The 22,706-nt window shown below is 38.0% G+C and overlaps 1 protein-coding gene across 1 annotated transcript; it reads right to left on the bottom strand.

Moving 5' to 3' along the window:
- Positions 1-5,877: 5,877 nt before the first annotated feature.
- LOC110962339 (transmembrane channel-like protein 6) lies at positions 5,878-20,088 on the bottom strand. Its single transcript, XM_022210269.2, has 19 exons — positions 19,934-20,088; positions 18,753-18,884; positions 18,516-18,650; positions 18,267-18,417; positions 18,031-18,118; positions 17,690-17,950; positions 17,386-17,597; positions 17,150-17,294; positions 16,560-16,703; positions 15,654-15,811; positions 10,944-11,034; positions 10,606-10,703; positions 10,417-10,512; positions 10,254-10,329; positions 10,029-10,162; positions 8,312-8,488; positions 7,840-7,918; positions 6,431-6,503; positions 5,878-6,284 (listed from the first exon to the last, which is right to left on the bottom strand). The coding sequence occupies exons 1-18, from the start codon at positions 19,956-19,958 to the stop codon at positions 6,450-6,452; spliced, it is 2,256 nt and encodes a 751-aa protein (XP_022065961.1). The 5' UTR covers positions 19,959-20,088; the 3' UTR covers positions 5,878-6,284; positions 6,431-6,449.
- Positions 20,089-22,706: the final 2,618 nt, after the last annotated feature.

The following is a 22,706-nucleotide window of genomic DNA, read 5'->3' as shown; positions in this document are numbered from 1 at the left end:
ATTTCTTTCTATGAAATCCATTCACATTTCATATACTATATTTAAATAGTTTATCTTCATTTAACGATTTTTAAAAAAAATAATTTGACTGAAGAGATGAGAATGACAACAGTATAAACCACACTGTATATGTCAAAATCATTGGTTTCTTTATTTGTAAGCATTGGTTTCTTTATTTGTAAAAAAAAAAAAAAAACAATATTGTGAGCTGGTAATATACTTTCACACAATCCTGTACTGTCATGTGATTTTTTTAAGGATAAATCATGCTGCATTCATTAATGCTGGCTGCACAAAGGTAGACATGCCTAATTTGCACGTGGACTGTGAGGACACCTCATGTCCTTAACAAATAGTATACTAGAAATCAACCTTATTATTCCTCTAAAGAAGAAAACTGACAAAATACAACAAAATCATAATATGTGCTATACAATGAACATGTGCAACAGCTTGTTTCTTCTATGTATGACGTGAAGAACACTTTTAAACTGGTCAAACTATGTTTTCATCTTTTTTTAGCTTTGCAAAACACTCAACATTTCTGAAAAAGAAAGGATTGTTTCTTCATTGATTCATACCATCATCTAACCACAGAGCATCTTCAAGTATGTAGCCCAGACCCCTCGAACTCCGTGGTGGAGGTTTAGCAGGGACTGCAGTGACATCTTCCTCTGAGTCCTCTTCAGTCTGACAGACAGATTTTGAAGAGAGATCAAATGCACAGTTTTAGGATAAAATATTTTCTATTTCGGTGCCCATTATTACAACACAAGGGGCAAAACACAAGCCCCCACCCGCCTTTGGACTAACGAATCGTTTCACTGTCACTTCCATGCCTCCAATATAGTGAGGACCAGCCCAGTCTGCTTTGTCTGCTTCATCTTCTGCAGAAAACCTCACTAAAGCCACCACCTTATCTTAGGGTCCCTCTTAATCTGGGATTTAATTACACAAAGTAAATTCGTTGAATTAGGCTACAAATCATCCTTTATCTGTATAGTTTACACCATAATACAGGAACCTAGGCAACATTAAGTAATGTCTTTTCAGTGTTTACCTTACACGATGTGACAGTGCCCCATTCTCTGAAGTAAGCCTGCATATCCTTCATTTAAATAGGGATTTAGGTGTCTTATAAGCAATCCATGGTCCTGACAAAAAGCACAATTTTATTTGCATTGTGGCATTTTGTGGGAAAAAAGGTCAAAAAGATATTTTTTTTATTTTTTTAAAAACACCAAAAACATTGCAGCTTTTGTCAATAAAATAAAATTATGTGACATATCCTCTAAATATAGGAATAAAACAAATAGTTTACCAGTTCATAATTTTTGGCCAAATCCTCCATATATTTCTTTGGAAGACTGATGCACACTCGCTTTTTAGATTTTGTGTCCACTTCCACGTTATCTAGGAAAGGAAGATGTTTTGGAGGTTTTTTCATCTCAGTGCAACAGGAAAAGTTATAAAATTATAACACATTTATAATATGGATAATATTCAGTCTGGTTTATTTGCAGATGAAATCAAGAAAACTTTTACTTAACAGAGGCCTTCACTGACATGTTCGTGTGAGACGAACCTTCCATTCGGTGCAGACCAACTCAAAGTACAGAGCAACCTGCAGTGGAGTGGGATCATACTGTATAATATCCTCCTAACAAAGAAATCTCGTCCTTCTTTCATTTTTATTTTTTGTCAAGTTTACAAGAAAAATTTTTTCTGGTCATAGAGCTACCAAGCTTGTTACGCGGCCATGAGGTGGGGGTAGAGGGGTCAACATGGCTTTAGGGGATGGGTGACATTGCAGAGCACCTTGGTAATAGAGTAGTATGCAAACTGATACATTCCTCTGATGTGTGACATTGCATGGGGATTTGCTGGTTTTGTAGCTACAAGCTGTCTTTGGAGTTTCATTTTTGTCAGTGAAATGGTCGTCACCAGCTTTAAATGTATTTAATTTTTTAAAAATATATATTTAATTTTCTGCCTCTCGTGACTGAAAGTGTTGTATTTTTGGTTTACTTCAAAGTACACTTATACTCTCCCATGTTATTATTATTTTTATTTTTTATTTTTTTCACACTTGAAGAAAAAGAAAAGACTGAATTGCAGAGGAATCGTGATTGCTCCTCCACGTATGAGATCTGTTCCAATGTCTGCATTTCAGATTTGAAAAAATAAAGAATTTCAAATATATAATATATATATATATATATATATATATATATATATATGATCTTAGATATATATATAATGAAAGTCGATATATATATAATGAAAGTCGATATATATATAATGAAAGTTGATATATATATAATGAAACTTGATATATATATAATGAAACTCGATATATATATAATGAAAGTTGATATATATATAATGAAACTTGATATATATATAATGAAAGTTGATATATATATATATAATGAAAGTTGATATATATATGAATTGATATATATATATAATGAATGATATATATATATATATAATGAAACTTGATATATATATAATGAAAGTTGATATATATATAATGAAAGTTGATATATATATAATGAAAGTCGGAATATAGAATGTTCAGATTTTCATTCCATCTATTCAAAGTTTCATTCCATATATTCAGACTTTTTCCTACTGAGCCCTGGAAGGACATGGCAAACAAAAACAGGAACCTTATTGGACATTTGCTCTTCAGATGAGCTCTTCTGTGATTATCTATCTGTCTTCATGGTTGTCACAGGGAACGGCGACTACGTTTGAGAAAACAGGTAATTTTTAGAGATGTTTTGATTCTGAACACTGAACGTGTTAGCATTAGCTTAGCTACTTAGCTTCGACTACATTTGCATCCCTACATAGCTTAAAGGTTAAACACATGCACCATATGTTGATGATAATGATAATATCTATGTTTATCTTTATAGCTGGTCTTAAGGCTAATTACGAGGCAGAGGTCAGCTGCTGCCTGGACACATCCATGATCACGCCACTGGTGGGACACAATTGTACTGGATTTCAGCTGAAGGCTGCTGTTCTGTCCAAACTGAGACATTTTTATTGTGACATACCCTCCACTGTTGTTAGCTTTTGATTCAATAATTTTTTTGAGATGAGGAAATCACTATTGCATGTTTCTAGTTAAATACCCTACTTTTATGATATATCACTACAGCATGCACTTTTTATATTTTCCATCAATTTCACCCAAAAGTTGAATAACTATTTGTGAGCAGTGTATGTAGACACATAATAGAAGCACATTTCAATAATATGTCTGCTGCAGTAGTGCAGTTTATCTACCTAGATTGGTGTAACAGTAAAAAAAAAACATATGCTACTGATGTTTCTGACTAAAATCTGCTTGAAAAGCACAACTGCTTATCTGTCAAAATGTGTGTAACAAAAGTGTGCACTGAACACTGAATAAAGTCTCTGTAGATTATAGACAAAATTTGCATCTCTCATCACAAATTTCTGTTTATTCACCCAAAGTGCATGAGTAAAATACAAAACAGGTGAAGTACTAAAAAAGATTTATTTTCTAGAAAAGCCAATAGTCAACAATGCAGTTTAATTCTGGGACAGTTGCTCCAGCACCGACACCATGCGTCCCATCAGTGCAACCAAGGTTTTCATTCATCTTCTGGATGTTCTGGAGCATGGCAGAGGTCACGTCTTGGTGTCTTCCGATCTGTTCCAAGAACCGTTCCTCTGACCTCTCCAGATACTGCAGAGGATCCACAGCAGCTTCCTGGTTCCCTTTTCCTGCATAAAAGCACCAAAAAGTACTAGTTGTCAGTAATTATTTTCTATTTTCATAAACACAGTTAACTTAAAGTAAATGTTCTATTTTGTGATTTTAGGATGGGTCAAAAGATAACATACTGATCATGTTGATGTCTGCATAGTCTAAACAGATCTTACTTGATTTGGTCTGTAGAGAGGAGGACAGCGTGGAGGAGCTGCAGGACGGAACCAGTAAGCTGCAGACTAGTGCTCCTGGTAACTGGACCTCATCATCCAAGGCCGACAACTAAATAAAATGAACAAGACATGCTGTTGATAGCATCTGTAATACAAATGATTTTATCCATTAACTGATTTATTGCTTTGTCCATACAATGTTAGAAAGTGTTACAAATAATACCTGTAATAATTTCCAACAGTGATAAATGCCTTGTTTTATTTTACAACAAAAAACACCAAAAGCATCTGTGTATAAGAAATCAGTGCATTGGATTTCCACATCTGCAAAGCTAGAAAATCACACATCAGAATTTTACCTTGAAATTATGAAAATAGCTGCAGATTACCAGTACTCTTTACTTCATTGTGTTAACTTGATCATTTGAATCAGTTTTTTAGACTTGTATTACTGATACGAAACATAATCAACACATAAATTAAAATGTGTTCGCAAAGAGTTCACTGGTTCTTCAAGGAAAATTTCAATGATAACCATATAGTTCAGTAATATGATTAATGGGTCATTGTGTAACAGCGTGGGAGGTTCTGAATACAGGTCTTGGACTGAAATATTGCTGCTGCTTTCCTCCGGTTTTATAAGGAGTTGTTTCATAGCTTGTTAGCTTACCAGCGGCTAACTGGCTGGCAAACAATAGTTCAACGCCAACCTCTAATCAGTGATCCGGTGTCCGGACCGCGTTAGCTGGCGGAACGTTCATAATACTGATGTGGGACTGTTGTAGCTAGCGTATTCATAGTAGGATAACAGCAGGATGTTGGAGAAATAAAACTTACCATTATCAGGATCGCTGGTCTGCATGGCAGACTCTTAGCGCATCGCACTGCTTGAATGTCTGTGTATTTCAGGCCGATTTCAAAATAAAACTCAATAAAATTCTCGTCCGGGTGAGTGTCCTTCATTGTCGCTTCGCCATACGGACATGTCCCTTCCGGGGCTCGGTAGGAAAAAAAGATTTGATATATATATATAATGAAAGTTGATATATATATATATAATGAAAGTCGATATATATATATAATGAAACTTGATATATATATAATGAAAGTTGATATATATATAATGAAAGTCGATATATATATAATGAAAGTTGATATATATATAATGAAAGTCGATATATATATATAATGAAAGTTGATATATATATATATATGAAAGTTGATATATATATAATGAAAGTCGATATATATATATGTATATATTATATATATATATCAAGTTTCATTATATATATATCAAGTTTCATTATATATATATCGACTTTCATTATATATATATATCAAGTTTCATTATATATATATCGACTTTCATTATATATATATCAACTTTCATTATATATATATCAAGTTTCGTTATATATATATCGACTTTCATTATATATATATCAACTTTCATTATATATATATCAAGTTTCATTATATATATAATTTCCTAAACGGCATGCCATAGGGCATGCCATATATATATATATATATATATATTATATACACATTTAATTTATGTGTGCAAGTTGCTGCATTTGAAGAAAATTAATAAACTGCTCCTCCTAACGTTTTCATTTTTAATCATAAATATGTTTTTAAGATATCCGAAAAATAATTATAATCCCCTAAAGCATTTCTAGAACAAATAATAAATGCTGATATATCACTGTCCTGTGTTTTTTGTGCAGATAATTTGATATGTTATGTTGAATGTGTAATGCTCTTGGGAGCACATTTTCAGTCCCTGTTGACCTCCAATCCAAGTATTGTGGAATTAATCTAGTCTTGAACAGCAGCAAATGGGGGACTGTTCATTATAAGTTTTCCAATGTATGACATGTTTGGGCCAAGCACATAAAATGAAAAATGTTTTCAGAAGACAAAGTATTCCTTGTTCCACTAAGATGTGCTCAAACAAGTTTATTTTGCCTTTTCATATCATAAATTCAAGTTCATTATTTATCACCTTTAACAAAGTGAAAGAATAACTACAAAAATTCATACAGAGTACAAAAATATACACCCTGACATACAGTTAGAACTCTACCTATAAATAAATACCAGTGGCCTTGTATCAACAGTGAGTGATTTTTTTCCAGAACAATGTCACAACGATAGTGGAATATATTTGAAGTGAACACACTTTATGGTTACTGATTTTGGATTTATGCTTTTTCTCTTTGTAGCTTGTGAGTGACAGTCCAGATGATGCTGGCAATCTTCCAAGAATTGATGATATAACATCAAAGTCCACATACTTGTGAGATGTTTTCTTGTCAACACTACACCTGTCAATGCTGTTTAGCGCCAAACTGTGGAAAACAAACAGCAAAAACATGTGAAATATGAAAGACAGTCATCACATAAACCGGTGTTTCTGGTTCAGAAATGATGTTATCAAAGCAGAAAGGAAAAAATAAAAAGACCTGATCTAACTGCAATGAAGATAAATACCCACCTTATCCATGAGGACTATTTTATTCATGAATTTCTTGTAGTTTCGAGATGAGGAACTTTTTATCCTTACCCTCCTGTACACGAGACAGAAACAATACACAATATGCATTAAAGTCAAAATGAATATAATCTACATATTTCTTGTATTTTTAGCTAAGCTAGTAACATAGTACAGATTCATGATGCCCTGAGGATCATTTTTCATTACTTTGCTGATTCTCCTTTAGTGCCACCATAATGTTGATTTATTTATTTTTTTATTTGGTTTGATTTTTCTGCCAATGTTGCATAGTTATAGGTCAAAGTCTTCACTTATCCATTTTTTAAAAATAAAATTAAAACTGACTTTGACTCAGTTGTTACTATCCCTCTCAGGAAGAACTTTCATAACTTAAGTGTAGTGTAGCCTAATCTTTTCAACTAGTGCCATAATCAGTTAAAAATCATACACTGTACTAGCCTATCCACAATGGACCACCATGATGCAACTCATTGATTTATGGACTACCATTTTGAAACTTTGAGTTTGGGATGTAGCCACTGCCATTTTGGTCTTTAGAAAGCAGATGTGAAGTGGAAGGGTTGAATCTGCTCAAGGAAATCACATGGTAGCAACTTGTCACAAGGTAGCCATACCCTAAAGCATTGTTCATTTATTATACTCTAAATAGTTTTGTCCATCCATCCATCCTTTATTCACCGCTTTATCCTCACTAGGGTTGCTGGAGCCCATTCCACAGACGAACAATCACACTCACACCTACGGACAATTTAGAATAGTCAATTAACCTCAGCATATCTTTGGACTGTGGGAGGGAGCCGGAGTGCCCAGAGAAAACCCACGCATGCTCAGGGAGAACATACAAACTCCATGTAGAAAGATCCCAGGCCCACCCAGGGATTCAAACCGGGGATCTTCTTGCTGCAAGGCAAAAGTGCTAACCACTACCCCACTGAGCAGCCCCTTAAATAGTTTTGTAATTTACTAAATAAAGATAATGACGTATTGAAGGAGACTTGAAACTAGCAATTCACACTAGAATCTCAGTAAGAAAAAGTTTACTGGGGTAATAGATCAAGTGGGAAATAGTGTCATTTCCTCATACACTTCTACACTAGCACTCCTTTTTGCAATTAGGAGTCACCCCCTGCTGGCTGTTAGAATGCAAGTTTCAGGCACTTCTGTACTGGTTTTACTTTTCAAATCCTGAGGCTGCACCCATTCTGTACATGCCATCTGACCTATATTTTACAATATACAAATAGGTACTTGCAAACAAATACCAACATCCCCAGAGACTCTGATGTACATGTCAGCATTATTATTCTGTGCATTTTACCATTACGCTTTCATAAAGTCTCACAGAGTTGCTGAAATTTCTGCAGACTCAGGTTAAAGATTTCTCATACATTTTCAAGTTGCTTTTCCAACCGACTGATGATTTTCTTTTGTCCATCAACGAGTTCAGAGTGAAGGTATATCACCATTCTGAAAAAAAACATAAGGGATAAATTCAAATTCAAAGAGCATACACAGTATTCAGATACAGTAACACTGTCACAGCTATTAAATGCTTGAAAAAAGGAGTTATTTTGTTTACAGGGTTACTGTTACAATACAGACAATACATTAATACATTACATTAATGTATAATACATTAGTATACACCAGATGCAGTGGCATTATGGTGTACATAAATGTTAAGTGCCAAGAAAAATTGGCATTACCACAGCAAATTACTTTTATTTATATTACATTTATATTACATTATTATATGAAATGAGAACAACATACAAAGTAAATAAAAACACAAAGTAAATTTTTAAAAAAATCAATAAATCATAGCAAAAGTGAACATCTCAGACAATCACTGGCACTCACAGCAGGACTCCAGTGGCGAGGAATAGGACCAGTGGATTCTCTATCAGAGAGTTGTAGACCCAGCTGAGCCAAGACAGGACTGGATGAGCGTTCTTCAGCTCCTTGTCCCACAGGTACCCTGACTCGGTCATGGTGGTGAGATTCCTGAACGGACCGCACCCTGAGGAAGGTCTAATCCTGGACATGAAAAAAGATACTGTAAATTTACTCTGAATTCTTCAAGCTCAAGCCTCAGGCATATTTGATTTAAAGAGTGGGCAGGAGGACAGGGAGGATCACTCAGTCTGAAATTCTCAACAAATCCCATCAAATGTGCCAAACCAACAATGCTTTAGCTCATCTTGCTATGCTTTCCAAAATTTCCCCTCATTCAGCACCCAGCCCATTTTTTCCTAAAGAAGACATAAGTCTTAAGGAATTGTTTGACATTTTGAGAAACACTTTCTTAACAAATCTGGTTTAAAATGTACAGTGCTCATGATGTTTGTGTGTTAATTAGAGGTTGGAAACAATGAACCAGTCATGCACTTCACAAATTGAATAAGTCATTTATAAGTCATACATCTTTAACTGATCGTGAAAAGGTGAGATGTCAGTCTCGCACTTTGGTTTCTGTATTAATTAAGTAAACAATACGTAGCATGTTAATTAGTGAATATTAGAGGTGCTGGGAAGCAGATTCCATTCATTGTGCTAAGATAAGCTAACCAGAACTTCAAGGTAGCTTCATGTGTCATACAGAAAGAAATGTAGTATGACCCTTAAAAAGAAAACCAGTGAACATATTTCCAAAAATGTTCAACTAAATGACAGTCATTTCACAAAACCTGGTCTTACCTAACATGAATAAATTCTACATTTGTTAATGATTGCTTTCAGCTGCAGAATAGTGAAAATGAACAACACTAGAGACTTTAAATATCCTGCAGCAACAAAGTTTATATAAAATAAAAGGTTATGTCACACAGTTTTGAGTTTTTAATAGGTTTTGCACACCTATATCAGAAAAGCATTCAATATATATCAGACTTTTTGGGGGCTGATCCCAATTTATGGAGTAAGAAATTCTGATACCAATATATCGGCTGATATTGTTGATATTTATGTTGAAAGGGAAAAATAATAAAATAATCGTATATTGACTTTTTCAGCAATATATTTCACAAACTAGCTAGCAACTCACCATCTGCTCCTCTGTGATGTGTACTCTGCTACATGTGCTACAGACAATGCTGGGATGATTGGAGTCAAATTTGTTTTGCTAGATGAACTATGATGACACTGTTTCTAAATTCCCCATAGCCTCTGTTTCTATGCCATATTCTATAAAAGAACACTTTGATATCAGTGTAAATCTGATTATATATACACCAATGTATCTGTTTCAGGCTAACATTGGCCAATCACTATGTAAGTGAGGATCTGTTTGTCAGTGTGTTAAAATCATTGATTTAATTTTTTTCCAAGGGATTTGTTCCAAAACGAAAAGAAAATAAATAGCTTCAAATTTTGTCATTGTTCCCTTAAAAGTATGGATGTTGAGTGAACAGTATTAAACCGATTATGTTTTTTGTTTGTACTTGACAGATTTTCATTGTGTTCAACATTTGTTTTTAAAAAGATCTGACTTTGAGGTTGTGGAGTGCATGCATGCCATTCCATGCAGACACTGCGTGTTAGCAGTACTGTCACGGAGAGGGGTTACTAGTGAACTTACGTCCAAACTGTATAAGTGACAGACACGGCAGCACCAATAAATGAGGGGAAGCACAAAAGAAAGATGAACAGTGTTGTCATTTGAGTGGCCCTCCAGGGCTTTTTAGAGGCCTGACAATTGGCTGTCAGACTGGCCTGGGGAAGAAACCAGAGACAGAATGTTAAGTTTGTCATGCAATCCAGTCACAATGAGTGACAGCTACACAACATCACGTACTGCACCAACCTTCTTCATGTAAAACAGCACAAACAGCTTTATGATTTGGACGGCAGGGAGCAGTGGAGCAAACAGCACTCCAAGCCTGTGAACACCACAAGACTATTTATTTGACTCTTCTTGTTATGTGTGTTACATTTCACAAAATGGGGTGGTCAAATTGTATAATTACCAAGTAAGAGTTTGTCCATATATGAGCTCCAACACATTTCGGGCAATGTCAAACACTGGTTTCCTCTTCCTTTTGAGCCTTTTTTCAGAGAAGAGCCTGGAGATAGATGTCACATTGTGGTGTAACCAAGCACTGTTTTACATTCAACAAAATCAAGCTACTTGATCAGTCGGTAAATCATCAACTTGCCTCCATACAAACTCTCCCCAAAATGTGTAAAGAGCAGTAAATATAAAGTCCATCAGGAGCAGTCGATAGAGTTCTTGCCCCACAAAACTCTCCCAACACTGTAAACAAGAGACATAAATGTAAAGAATCTGCAAAAAGTAGATTAATTTTTGTGATTTAAAACTGCTATGTTTACCTACTATCTCATGTCAAAATAGCTGCTCTAAAGAAGGTCTCAGTCAAAGTCTGACACACTTAGTTTGTGTCCTAACACCACTCTCAGGAATGAAGAGCTTTGCATAACTCAGTGCTGTGTTATAAATATATTTATGAGAGGTAAGTAGGAGGATGTTTGTAACCTGTAAACCTTGCTTTTCTGGTTCCACAGCAATTTTCCCCAGCCAGCGGTAGCACAACACTCCAACAATACTGACCTTCAACAACAGGTTCCTGAGAAATTAAATCCTCAATTTGTCATTTGACAAATACAGCCAAAAACCCACAACAAAAACAACAATTTCTATTTTCTACACTGCATCTTTTAGTTTTGATGTCCAGTACGTGGTGGAAAAAGTCTTCGGACACTCATGCATTTGTGAAATATTGCATGAAGAATTACTCTTTGGTCTTCAAGTGCAATTCTTAGTACAGTCACAGCCAAATACTAAACAAATCTTTAAAAAAACATAAACTTCAATTGATTGGTTCGTAAAAATGCATAAATTTGAGTATGTCATTTTAGTACCAGTGATGCACTAATAAAAGTGTGCTTTATAAAAGACATAATTTTTGCTGCGTGCATGGTGTCTATATGAAACCAGCACATTTGAAAGTTCTCAGAGACAAATGACTAAAACATGGAACCTAACGCAGGAAACATGCCTGAAGATACAGATTCTCAGCCAGGAAGGGTACAGCTGCCGCCAGATAGCCAGGAAGTATGGAGTTAGAACAGTCTCATAATTCACAAATGCACACAGAAGAACTCACAAATGTAAACTGCAATCCACAAATGCACACAGAAGAATTCACACATGTGAACTGGATTCACAAATGTAAACTGCAATCCACAAATAAATTAAGAAAGTTCACAAATGTATTCTGCATTCACAGACTGCTTTTGTGTGTGAATCTTTTTGAGACTGCTCTGCCGTCAGCTCGATCCACAAATGCATTTTTTCAACACGGAAGTTTCTGTAGCCAATCAGATGTCTCCTCCTTTCAGCCAATCACAAAAACTCACCCCACGTGGGGGGTGTACTGTTCAGCCAATCATATGAACGCGTCCGCACAGCGTTATGCTTGACCGTGTCATTGGGCTGAAGAGTGAAGCTGCCGTCGGCGAGACCATGGCGTCTGATGGGGACAATAGACCCTTTATTTGTTACAAACATTGTGACGTTTTTTGTGGCCGGGGCTTATGCTGGAGGCAAAAGCTGAGCGAGAAGTCAAGCGGGACTGGGAGTATATAGTGTACTTCAGTGTACCGCCGGCGGTACACTTACTAATTTGCATAGGAATTTAAAGAATGTCCGAAGACTGCAAAGGCGATTATATAAACATTATACACCGATGGAAAGCTTAGATTCTCATGAATCCGCCGGTATAAACCACTTTCAGATGTGATTACCACAGCGGATAATATAAACACATTTGTCCGACAAACAACGAATATCCATCCATCCTTTCTCTATACACGGCTTTAACGTACACAGCGCCACTGACATTTCGGGTCATTATTACACACAGTGAAAATTTCCACAAAAACGGCCATAATCAACCTTGGACGTCCAGACGACACAAGCCAGTAAACTATTTTGTCCAAAACATGTCTTGAAGTCGGTATATAATCCACGAATCGGTCGTTGTAAAGGAATGCACTCACGATGCGCGGTCCAATATTCCCTGTATTTCTCGTCATATTTTTTTATTTTACAAAAATATTTTTTATTGAGACTAGGCTCAATGTGACATTGATACTGACATAACCGTGGCATCTCGCACAAACAGTGCATTGTCGTTGTTTCTCTCTCTTGGTGTCCATGATGTGCAGGTGAAGGAGAAAATGTCCGTGACACTGACTTTTCTTTAAAAGTATTTTATTAAAAGAAAGCGCAGCATCAGTACAGACAGAACCTGCCGGTAGGAGCCGGCAATTGGATCCTCCTTGCTGGACAATAGCCAGCGATCACTTTATAGGTTTTCAACATATAGGAGGGGTCAAAACAAATGGTTCTTTATTGCCTACCATATGGGGAAAGCAGCGAGCATCCCCAAACAACTCCCCCTTGTCTACAACAGCTGAAGAATCCCTAAGTCAATGTTTTAGACAGAAGAACCTCATAAAACACCTCCAACAGGGCTCTGTAAACAGGAGAACACTTTCCCATGGCATGGGTAGAATATAATGCAGGTTCCATCTGTGGTCAGAGACACCAGAGCAGACACTACATATAACAAGCAGCTCATATCAAATACTAGAACAAACAAAACAGATTCTATACTACTAACTTATTAGGTAGTACATGTAACAGATCAGATACCACAGCATTAACCGTGGCACCGCCGCGGTGCCACAACTGCTCGCTGCCAGTGCCAAAAATCGGACCTGCTGTCTCTCCAGAGACGATCAGCTGCAGTCATTCCAGCCATTTTCAGTACAAAAAATCGCTAATTTTTTGTAAATAAAAAATATTTTTTTAATAAAAAAATATTTTTGTAAATAAAAAAATATGACGAGAAATACAGGCATATTGGACGCGCATCGCGAGGTGCATTTCCTTTAAAACGACCGATTCGTGGATTATTATACCGACTTCAAGACATGTTTTGGACAAAATAGTTTACTGGCTTGTGTCGTCTGGATGTCCAAGGTTGGATTATGGCCGTTTTTGTGGAATATTTCATCTGTGTTGTAATAATGAACCCGGAAATGTCAGTGGCGCTGTGTACGTTAAAGCCGTGTATAGAGAACGAATGGATGGATATTCGTTGTTTGTCGGACAAATGTGTTTATATTATCCGCTGTGGCAATCACATCTGAAAGTGGTTTATACCGGCGGATTCATGAGAATCTAAGCTTTCCATCGGTGTATAATGTTTATATAATCACCTTTGCAGTCTTCGGAAATTCTTTAAATTCCTATGCAAATTAGTAAGTGTACCGCCGGCGGTACACTGAAGTTTAACGGTGTTAAAAATGCTCGAGTTTGCGCTGCAAACTCCCAGCGCAAACTATATACTCCCAGTCCCGCTTGACTTCTCGCTCAGCTTTTGCCTCCAGCATAAGCCCCGGCCACAAAAAACGTCACAATGTTGTAAACAAATAAAGGGTCTATTGTCCCCATCAGACGCCATGGTCTCTCCGACGGGCAGCTTCACTCTTCAGCCCAATGACACGGTCAAGCATAACGCTGTGCGGACGCGTTCATATGATGGCTGAACAGTACACCCACCCCACGTGGGGTGAGTTTTTGTGATTGGCTGAAAGGAGGGAGACATCTGATTGGCTACAGAAACTTCCGTGTTGAAAAAATGCATTTGTGGATCGAGCTGACGGCAGAGCAGTCTCAAAAAAGATTCACACACAAAAGCAGTTTGTGAATGCAGAAATACATTTGTGAACTTTCTTAATTTATTTGTGGATTGCAGTTTACATTTGTGAATCCCAGTTCACATGTGTGAATTCTTCTGTGTGCATTTGTGGATTACAGTTTACATTTGTGAGTTCTTCTGTGTTGCATTTGTGAATTATGAGACTGTTCTAACTCCATAAGGAAGTGCAGATGCAGTCCTTCAGCAGTTGGATACACTCTGCAGAAATACAAACGAACCAACAGCTTGGAAGACAACCAAGATCTGGATGTCCAAGGATTTCTTCATCCAGAAATGACGGCATCCTGATCCGCATGGACAGGGAAAAATTGCCGGATGACATCACAGGAGCTTCAGCAGCAATGGTGAAACGAAACTGGTGTCCAGCGTTTCACCTGCACTGTATGTGGCCAACTTTTAGCTCATGGCTTAAGGTCCTACAAGACTGTCAAGAAGCCAACTGATCAATGAGAGACAGAGGTTAGCTTGGGCCCAAGCACACAAGAGCTGGACAGTCAGGAACTGGAAGAAGATTCTGTGGTCAGATGAGTCCAGTTTGCAGCTTTATCTTCCTCCTGCTAATGTAAGGGTATGCACATTAGCATACCCTCACATTAGGAAGGCAAAGCATTATCTCCAGCATGTACAGTGTCTCCTGTCAAGCATGATGGCAGTACCATGGTTTGGGGATGCATGAGTGCTGCTGGTGTTGGTCTGTGAAGGCACATTGAACTATGCCAAGTATTATGCCTTTCTCCAATTCCACATACTCCTCTCTGCACGTGCACGGTTCCGTCAAGGTCAAAACTGGATGCTTCAACAAGATAATGGCCCTTGCCACTCATCCAGGGATAGTAGAACTTGGCAGCAGGAACACAGTAAGCAGGACTTAGAGTGGCCAGCTCAATCCCCACACATGTGCCCCATTGAAAATCTGTGGTGGATTATCAAAATGTCTCCAAGTGTAAACCAAAGAATTTAGAAGAATTAAAAGCAGTAATTCAAGAAGAATGGGACAAGATTAGTCCTCAACAGTGTGAAAGGCGTGTGGGGAACATGACAGCCAGGATTAGAGCTCTACTGCATGCTTATGGCAGGACTACTAAATTTTAATTTGATGATGTGATGGTTTATTTCTTTTTTATTCAGTTTTGAACACATTTTCTGTTTTGTGTTGACTTTGATATTGGCAGTATTGAGAACTGACATATTGAAACAGTCAAGAATATAGCTATGTTAGTTTTTCTTGTAAACAATTGACAAAAATATATATAATTTGTATTTGTTTGTGTCTATCTAAAGCAGCCACACTTTTGAAACACAAAAAAACACATATTTCTTGATGATAATTGAGATTGTCTAAAATTTTAAGGGTGTCCGAATACTTTTTTTTTTTTGCTTTGTCTTGTTGTACATGAATGATCTGAAGATTAATGTTCAGTGATTGACTAAGTTTTTGTTTCCATATTTCTCACCTGAAGATGGAGACATAGACTCGAGCACCAGGTGAATCATACTTCTCTACCCAAGCACACAAGTTGAAGAGGCTAGGGAGTAACAGATTAATTCCTGACACTACTGCTGACAGGAGCAGCAGCTCAGCCTCTCTGAGAAGACAATGGCGAATGGTGACCTGTGAAGAAATGGACAAAAATCACATTGAGGCCTGCAGAACAAATCGTGACCAGAAGAAAAACATGGACAGAAACTAAAGTTCTAGTTTTGTCAGCAATTTAACTTTGTTGACTGCACTGCTGTGCAGTAAATGCTAGAGTGCAACATTATAGATGTTATTAGTTCCACCTTTGCTTTTCTTGCTATAACTCATCAGGAAGCCTCTGTGGAAAGCCTTTGAAAGCAGTTCATTTGATAACAATAAAAAAAGCTGTGTGCTGCAGGTTTGGATGACCAAGAATTACTCTTGGACTTAAGAAAGACAAGAACAAAAACCAGTGATGCTCATCCTGTGAATAGATCCATCTAATCAAAATACAAAGAAACATATTTTGCTCTGGGCTGCACAGTGGATTGGCGGTTAGCACCATCATCTTGCAGCTAGAAGATCCCTGGTTCGCACGCAGTGTATAGATAATTGATGGATGGATTTTTTTTTTTTTTAAACAAGCTGTCCTTCTCATAACTCAGTTATGGTGTTTTTGCTGATGCTCACACATAGCAGTGTTGTAAAATAACAGGAAGCAAACAATGTATAAAGTGTCTGGCAGGAAAGAAAAAAAGGAGAAGTAAATAAACTGTGGTGAGTGTGGTGCTTTCTTCTATTTCTGTAGTATTCTTGAGAAAACTTTAAAGTGGAGCATGTGATCTGCTATGTGTGGTTACACAGTAGTTGTTGCTGGACAGCTGCTGGATTTTTGTCTAACCTCTGACAGGTAGTGGACTCCGGAGGCACTCAGGACAATGCTGGACAGACTTGTGACCCAGGCTGTCATGTGGACTACAAGTCGGCAGAGTTGCTGAATGCAGCTCTTTTTGTCTTCTCCACGGATCATTTCGGACAGCTGCTCCTGTTGAAAAAGCAGTCTTTGTGATGTTCAGCCACACATTTGAATCCCTGACTGGCATTGGCTGCTTGGTGACAACTGTGGTCATGCACTGTGTATTTTAAACGGATGTACAAACCCTTCCTGAATAAGAACATGTGCATACTGAGGAGCATGCAACAACAGTAGCATGGGCTGTGAAAATGCACATTTCCTGTGTGTAAATTCAAGACAAAAAAACTAGTGTGATAAAACATCCAAGCATATAATGTTGACTCTAATTAGTCAGGTATCTGTTGCTGAAAATGATCAAAGATTATTCACTGGTCAAACAAAAAAAAAAAAAACTTTTCAAAAGCTATGGCTCACTAGTTTGTTCCATTTCAAATATTTTAAAACCTCACACTATTTTTGCATTTGTATGCTTCATACATCAGTGAATCTGCCTAAACATTCAAATGATTGCATACTTTGAGCTGAGTGCTGATTTTCTCAGATTGAAGTCTCACAGATGTTGTTTTGCTGACTTTAAAATCCCAGGAGCAGAAAACTTGTGTTGCCAGATTCCTGTTAGACTTGAGGACTTGAAAACTTCTTCCAAAGGACTTGGACATGCTGTGGGACAACAGTTAGCCATAAAACACACAGCACAGATGGAATTAAACATAATTAACACACAAGCAATTCACATAAGTAATTGTCCAACCTGTATACTAGGATGATGCAGATAATGAAGAATGCGATGACGATGGTAAAGAAATAAGCTGCAGCTATGCTGTACGGCACCACCTGAGTCACATCATTGTTGCATTGCGGCTGATAACCAGTAGAGCTAGGTTTTGAGTCAGGAGCTCGACAAGTTTTGATGATGGTGTTGGAGTAGTAGCCATAAAACATCAAGCTATGAGAAAGGTAACCCTGTGGAGGATAAGAAAGATCTGGTTCAAAAGAGCACCCCAGAAATAAACATGTGAATGCTGCTGGGATGTAAAGTATACAGCTCATCTCACCATGCCTGTGAGAAGCTCAAGGCCGGTGAAAGTGTCGAGACGAGAGTCATGAGGAGGAGGAGGATGGATGGCTTGAGGGAAGATCAGGAACAGGCCAGTGATGACAAAGAGGAGGAGGTTGAACAAGAGGAGGGTTCGGAGAAAGAGGAAGTAAGAGAGCACTCCAGTTCCGTAACGGCCGCACAGTCTCTTCATGGGTGAATTCCACAACTGGAGGGAGCTGAGGACAGGGAGGCAGCTAAACAGGCAGTGGCGCCAGGTCTGAGAGGAGAAAAACATGAACAAGCGACACGCACACAAAACATGTGGTATACCTTATGTTGTGTACTGCTTGTGCTCACCCTCGAAATGCACACACTTAGATGGCGGTAACATGGAATATTCCTGCTGATGAGTGAACTTTCAGCCACAGTAGTGAAAGCAAGTCGCCTAATGAAAGACAGGGGAAGCAGTTAATCCAAAATGTGGTGAGAGCACATTCAAAAAGGCAACCAGATGTTTGGAGTTACTAATCATGTTTGCCATTTAAGTCGTATCATTCCTGTAGTTATTTTTTTGCATCCGGTATCTTATGTACCTGATTTCCATCTTATCTGCCAGGCTTAGCGGCATGGCTCGCAGTTTGCACATGCCATCACTCACTGAGAAGCCTTGGAGGTTGGCTACCAACTGCTCCTTATTGTCCTCAATGAACCAAAAGTTAGAACCAGTCAGATCATCTACTGCATCTGTGATTGTTGGTGACATAGAAAGAGATTCATTGTAATGAAAGGTTTAAAATGAAGAAAAAAAGCACTCACAGTTGCACTTGGGATCTTTTGTTCACCTTCAGTGCTGATCTCCTCCTGGATGAAGTCTTCCTGAACTGGTCTTGAGGTGTGATGATGTGATGCTGGCTGGGGTCTGCATAGCTGAGATGAGCCTCTGTCTTGTCGGGAAGTGACTGCTGCACTTTTTAGCCCTGTGCAGACAAGGACATTTTTTTAAAACATAAAGTTGATAGTTTACATTTGGAAATGTACACTGTCAAACACTTAGACAGTAGTCAAGGATTCAATCTCACCAGCAGTGCGACTTGGCATCGAGGAGAGCACCTTTACTGTAGCAGCTGACCAGTGGTGTCTCTGGAGAGAGCTGATCTGCTCCCTATCGAGGGTCTCGTCTCTCATACGTCGTCTCCTAGGTGACTGGCTGTCTGAGAGGAATTTAATTTTGGTAAGTTAGAAAACACCAAAAATGATAATGCCCCAAAAAGCCACAGCATTAAAACCACCTGCCTAATATCATGTAGGTCTGCCTTGTGCTGCCAAAACAGCTCTGACCCGTTGAGACCTGGACTCCACAAGGCCTCTGAAGGTGTCCTGTGGTCTTGGGCCTCAAAGCCTTATCAGCAGATCTAAGTTGGGGCCACCGTGGGTCTTACTCAATGCTCAATCAGACTAAGATCTGGGAAAACTGGAGGCCGAGTCAATAGCTTGAACTCGTTTTCATGCACCTGAAACCATTTCTGAACAGCTTTTGAAGTGTGACAGGGCACATTGTTCTGCTGAAAGAATCTACTGCCATTAAGGAATATCATTGTCATGAAGGGGTACATGTGGTTTGCAACAGTGTTTAACAGCAGTTTAAGTGAGTAATGCAAAAGTAGGTGTGATACTCCGGTCCAGTTCACATGCCCATTGTAGGTGCTTTTGGTAGTGGATAGAGGTCAGTGTGGCCACTTCTGCGTGATCAATCTACACAGGTCAGCCTTTGCTCAACATGCACATTAATGATCTTTGGGCACCCACAACCCAGTTCACCAGTTTTTCCTTCCTTGGACTGCATTTGCCAGGTACTAACCACTGCATGCCAGGAACACTCTATAACACCTAATGTTTTGGAGATGCTCTGGCCCAGTAATGTAGCCATCACAACTTGGGAAACTTCAAGTGTTAACTGTTTATTTGCTGTCTAATATATCCCACCTATTGACTAGTGCCACTTAAATAAGATAACCAGTGTTGTTCACTTCACATGTGGCTGATTGGTCAAATTGTCTTCCATGTCATTGGCTTATGACAATCCAGTATATATTAGTTATATTACCTACACATCACAATCCAACATATTCACATTTGAGGGAAGTCTAGCAGTCCTTGTAAATTATTTGCACTACATTTTCAGATTTTCCCCATCTATAGATATTAAAAATTGGAATTAAATTTCCCTTTTCAATAAATAACAGAAACTGAATATTTGTACCTGTGCAATCTGTAAACACTTCCATTTCTATTTCAGGACACCTCTGGGCTGCAGGCTCTCTGATGAGCTGGAGCGAAGAGTTCTGACCTTCTCCCAGGTTCCTGCGAAGGATTAAAGACAATATTGACTCAATGTCCGAGTTCCTTTGGCCCGAGCATCTTCAACACTGCCTTTTTTTTTTTTTTTTTTTTTATTGAATGGCTCCACTTTTCCACAACAACTCCAAAGCTCCAAATGATTTGCTTTGCAGTTTGAAATACTGAGGAGTAAATGGCCTCATAAACAATATGAAGTGCATGCAAATATGCTTCAATATAGAATCACTGAAAGTTGCAACTGTAAAAGCACAGACAACTCCCACACTATTGTCTGTTTCAAGACGGACTATTCAGTGTTAAATGTCAAAGAAAATGTGTGTGAATTATAGCTAGAATAGAAAATAAGAATATGCATAACACAATTTGGTCAAAGAACCTTGATCTACCAATGCTGACTTCTTGTGTTTAAGCGCCTCTAAAGACACAATCATATTATTTTGGCAACTAACGGAGAGAAAAAAAATAGAACTTACTCATAGTCAGAATCCATTTCACAAATATTGATGCTGAAGCTCACACTGTGGGCCATAGTTCCTGATGTTAACCCTTCACTGTAAGTAAACATCCCCCACTGGGTTGCTCTTCATCGAACACAGCAGAACAGAGGGCAGTGGCTGATCTCTGTACATAAAATGGCTGTCAAAGCTTACCGATAATTATCTGCCCATACTGTCACAGTCACTGCTCAAAGACAAAGTGTTGCTGGACTTGGTGTGTGCTTCTCTCACAGAGCACATCCTCCTCTCAGTCTTTATCACACCACAGCTGGGGCATCAACAACTTCCTTACTGATGAACTATGAGCTAAAATAAGAATACACAAGTACACATAAATGAAAGGCAAAGAGGAGGCCAGTAGCAGTCTGCTCTACACTAACTGTCAAAACACGTCATACTCCTTGTCAGTTTCCCCTTTAATTTTAACAACAGCTGTGCCTGATTTGCAATTATTGCAAAGCTGCAGGCCTCAGATGCCGTGTTGGCATCTCTGGTATACTTTGTGTAGCAACAGTTAAAAAAATAGCTATTGTACTAACCATTTTACAAAAAGTATAAATATCTATAATATCAAATGTTATTCTGCAATATTTCACTGGGGTTATTGTGTCTGAACCTGTGGGCGTTTAGAATCAAGAGTATACACTGCACTCTAGTGGTCATAAGGAAGAACTGCACCTGTAAGCAGTCAAATCATTAGCTCCACAGCACATTTAAAGCAACAAGTGTATTTTGTAATATAATAATAATAATAATAACAATATAAAATACAGCATTACCTGACTATAACAAATGTAAGAGCTCAGACCCTGCAGTAAAACTAGTTATCAAGTTTAACTTGACTAACTTAGAACTTAGCTTGAGACCATATAAAATATACATGAAAACCCAATGAATCCAAAGATTCCTGATAAAAAAGCCTCATTTTTATTTTTTTTTGTGCATTATGTTTTGTTTTTTTTGTTTGTTTTTTTACTTTAGAAAAACCATAATAATAACATTCTGAAAAACAAAGTGCTTTGGCTGACTAAGTCAAAGCAGGATATGCCAAATGCCAAAAAAGTATGGTGAAATTACAGAACAACAGAAGCAAATTACAAATGTAAAGTACAAGTGGCCTGGGTCGCATTTGAAAAAATTGGATCTGTGTCGTTCAGACTGTCATGAAAAGATCAGATACAGATCGCATAGGGGCAAAAAAATCGGATTTGGGTCATTTTAGCCTGCAATATGAACGTAGCCTAAATGACAATGGGGGTGCTGGAGCCTATCTCAGCTGACTCGGGCAAAGGCAGGGGACACCCTGGACAGGTCCCAAGTCTGTCGCAGGGCTACAGACAAACAATCATGCTCACATTCACACCTACGGACAATTTAGAGTAATCAGTTAACCTCAGCATATTTTTGGACTGTGGGAGGAAGCCGGAGTGCCCAGAGAAAACCCACGTATGCACAGGGAGAACATGCAAACTCCATGCAGAAAGATCCCAGGCCCAGGCCTGGATTTGAACTGGGGATCTTCTTGCTGCAAGGTGAAAGTGCTCACCACTATCTCCACTGTGCAGCCCTGTCACAATAACAGCAACAGTAATTTGAGTTGTGTGAAATGATTTAACGAGGACATTTTCCACTTTTCAGCACAAATATACATTCAAAAACATTGCAGAGAGTACTTTGTACACAGTTTGTGTGACAAAATGGCAATTTGCTGTACACTTTCAAATCTGTTATGCTACCAAATGAAATGTCTATAGTAATAAAATTTTACTGCAATGGAAACAGACAGTGGATAGCTTAAATTAATAGCACTTACCAAGAACGAATTTACATTTTGTTCTTTTTCAAAATTAAAGATGTTAAGAGGAGCTAAAGTTTGTTGCTTACAGCTGTTTAGGACAATCCTCTGAGGATATTAGATACGTACGTACCGTATCAGACAGCAGTAAGATCCATATAGCGATCTCTATGGATCTGTGCCTAACTGAGCAACAGCTAAGTTAGGCACAGAGCAACAGTCAGTAGTAACTACAATAATCCATCATAATTACAACATCTAGCTGCAGTTCACATTGCATATTTTTTCTCCTTGGACAGTCAGGTTATCAGCTGCAGGTAAATATTTTGTTGTATGGTGGCCTTCCTCAGGTTGATTCCTGAGCTTTCAGCTTCACTGTTGAA

Source organism: Acanthochromis polyacanthus, chromosome 21, assembly GCF_021347895.1.
Source record: "Acanthochromis polyacanthus isolate Apoly-LR-REF ecotype Palm Island chromosome 21, KAUST_Apoly_ChrSc, whole genome shotgun sequence".
NCBI classification, from domain to species: Eukaryota; Metazoa; Chordata; class Actinopteri; family Pomacentridae; genus Acanthochromis; species Acanthochromis polyacanthus.
Note: the sequence above shows the minus strand (reverse complement) of the source record. Positions and strands in the feature narration are given on the sequence as shown.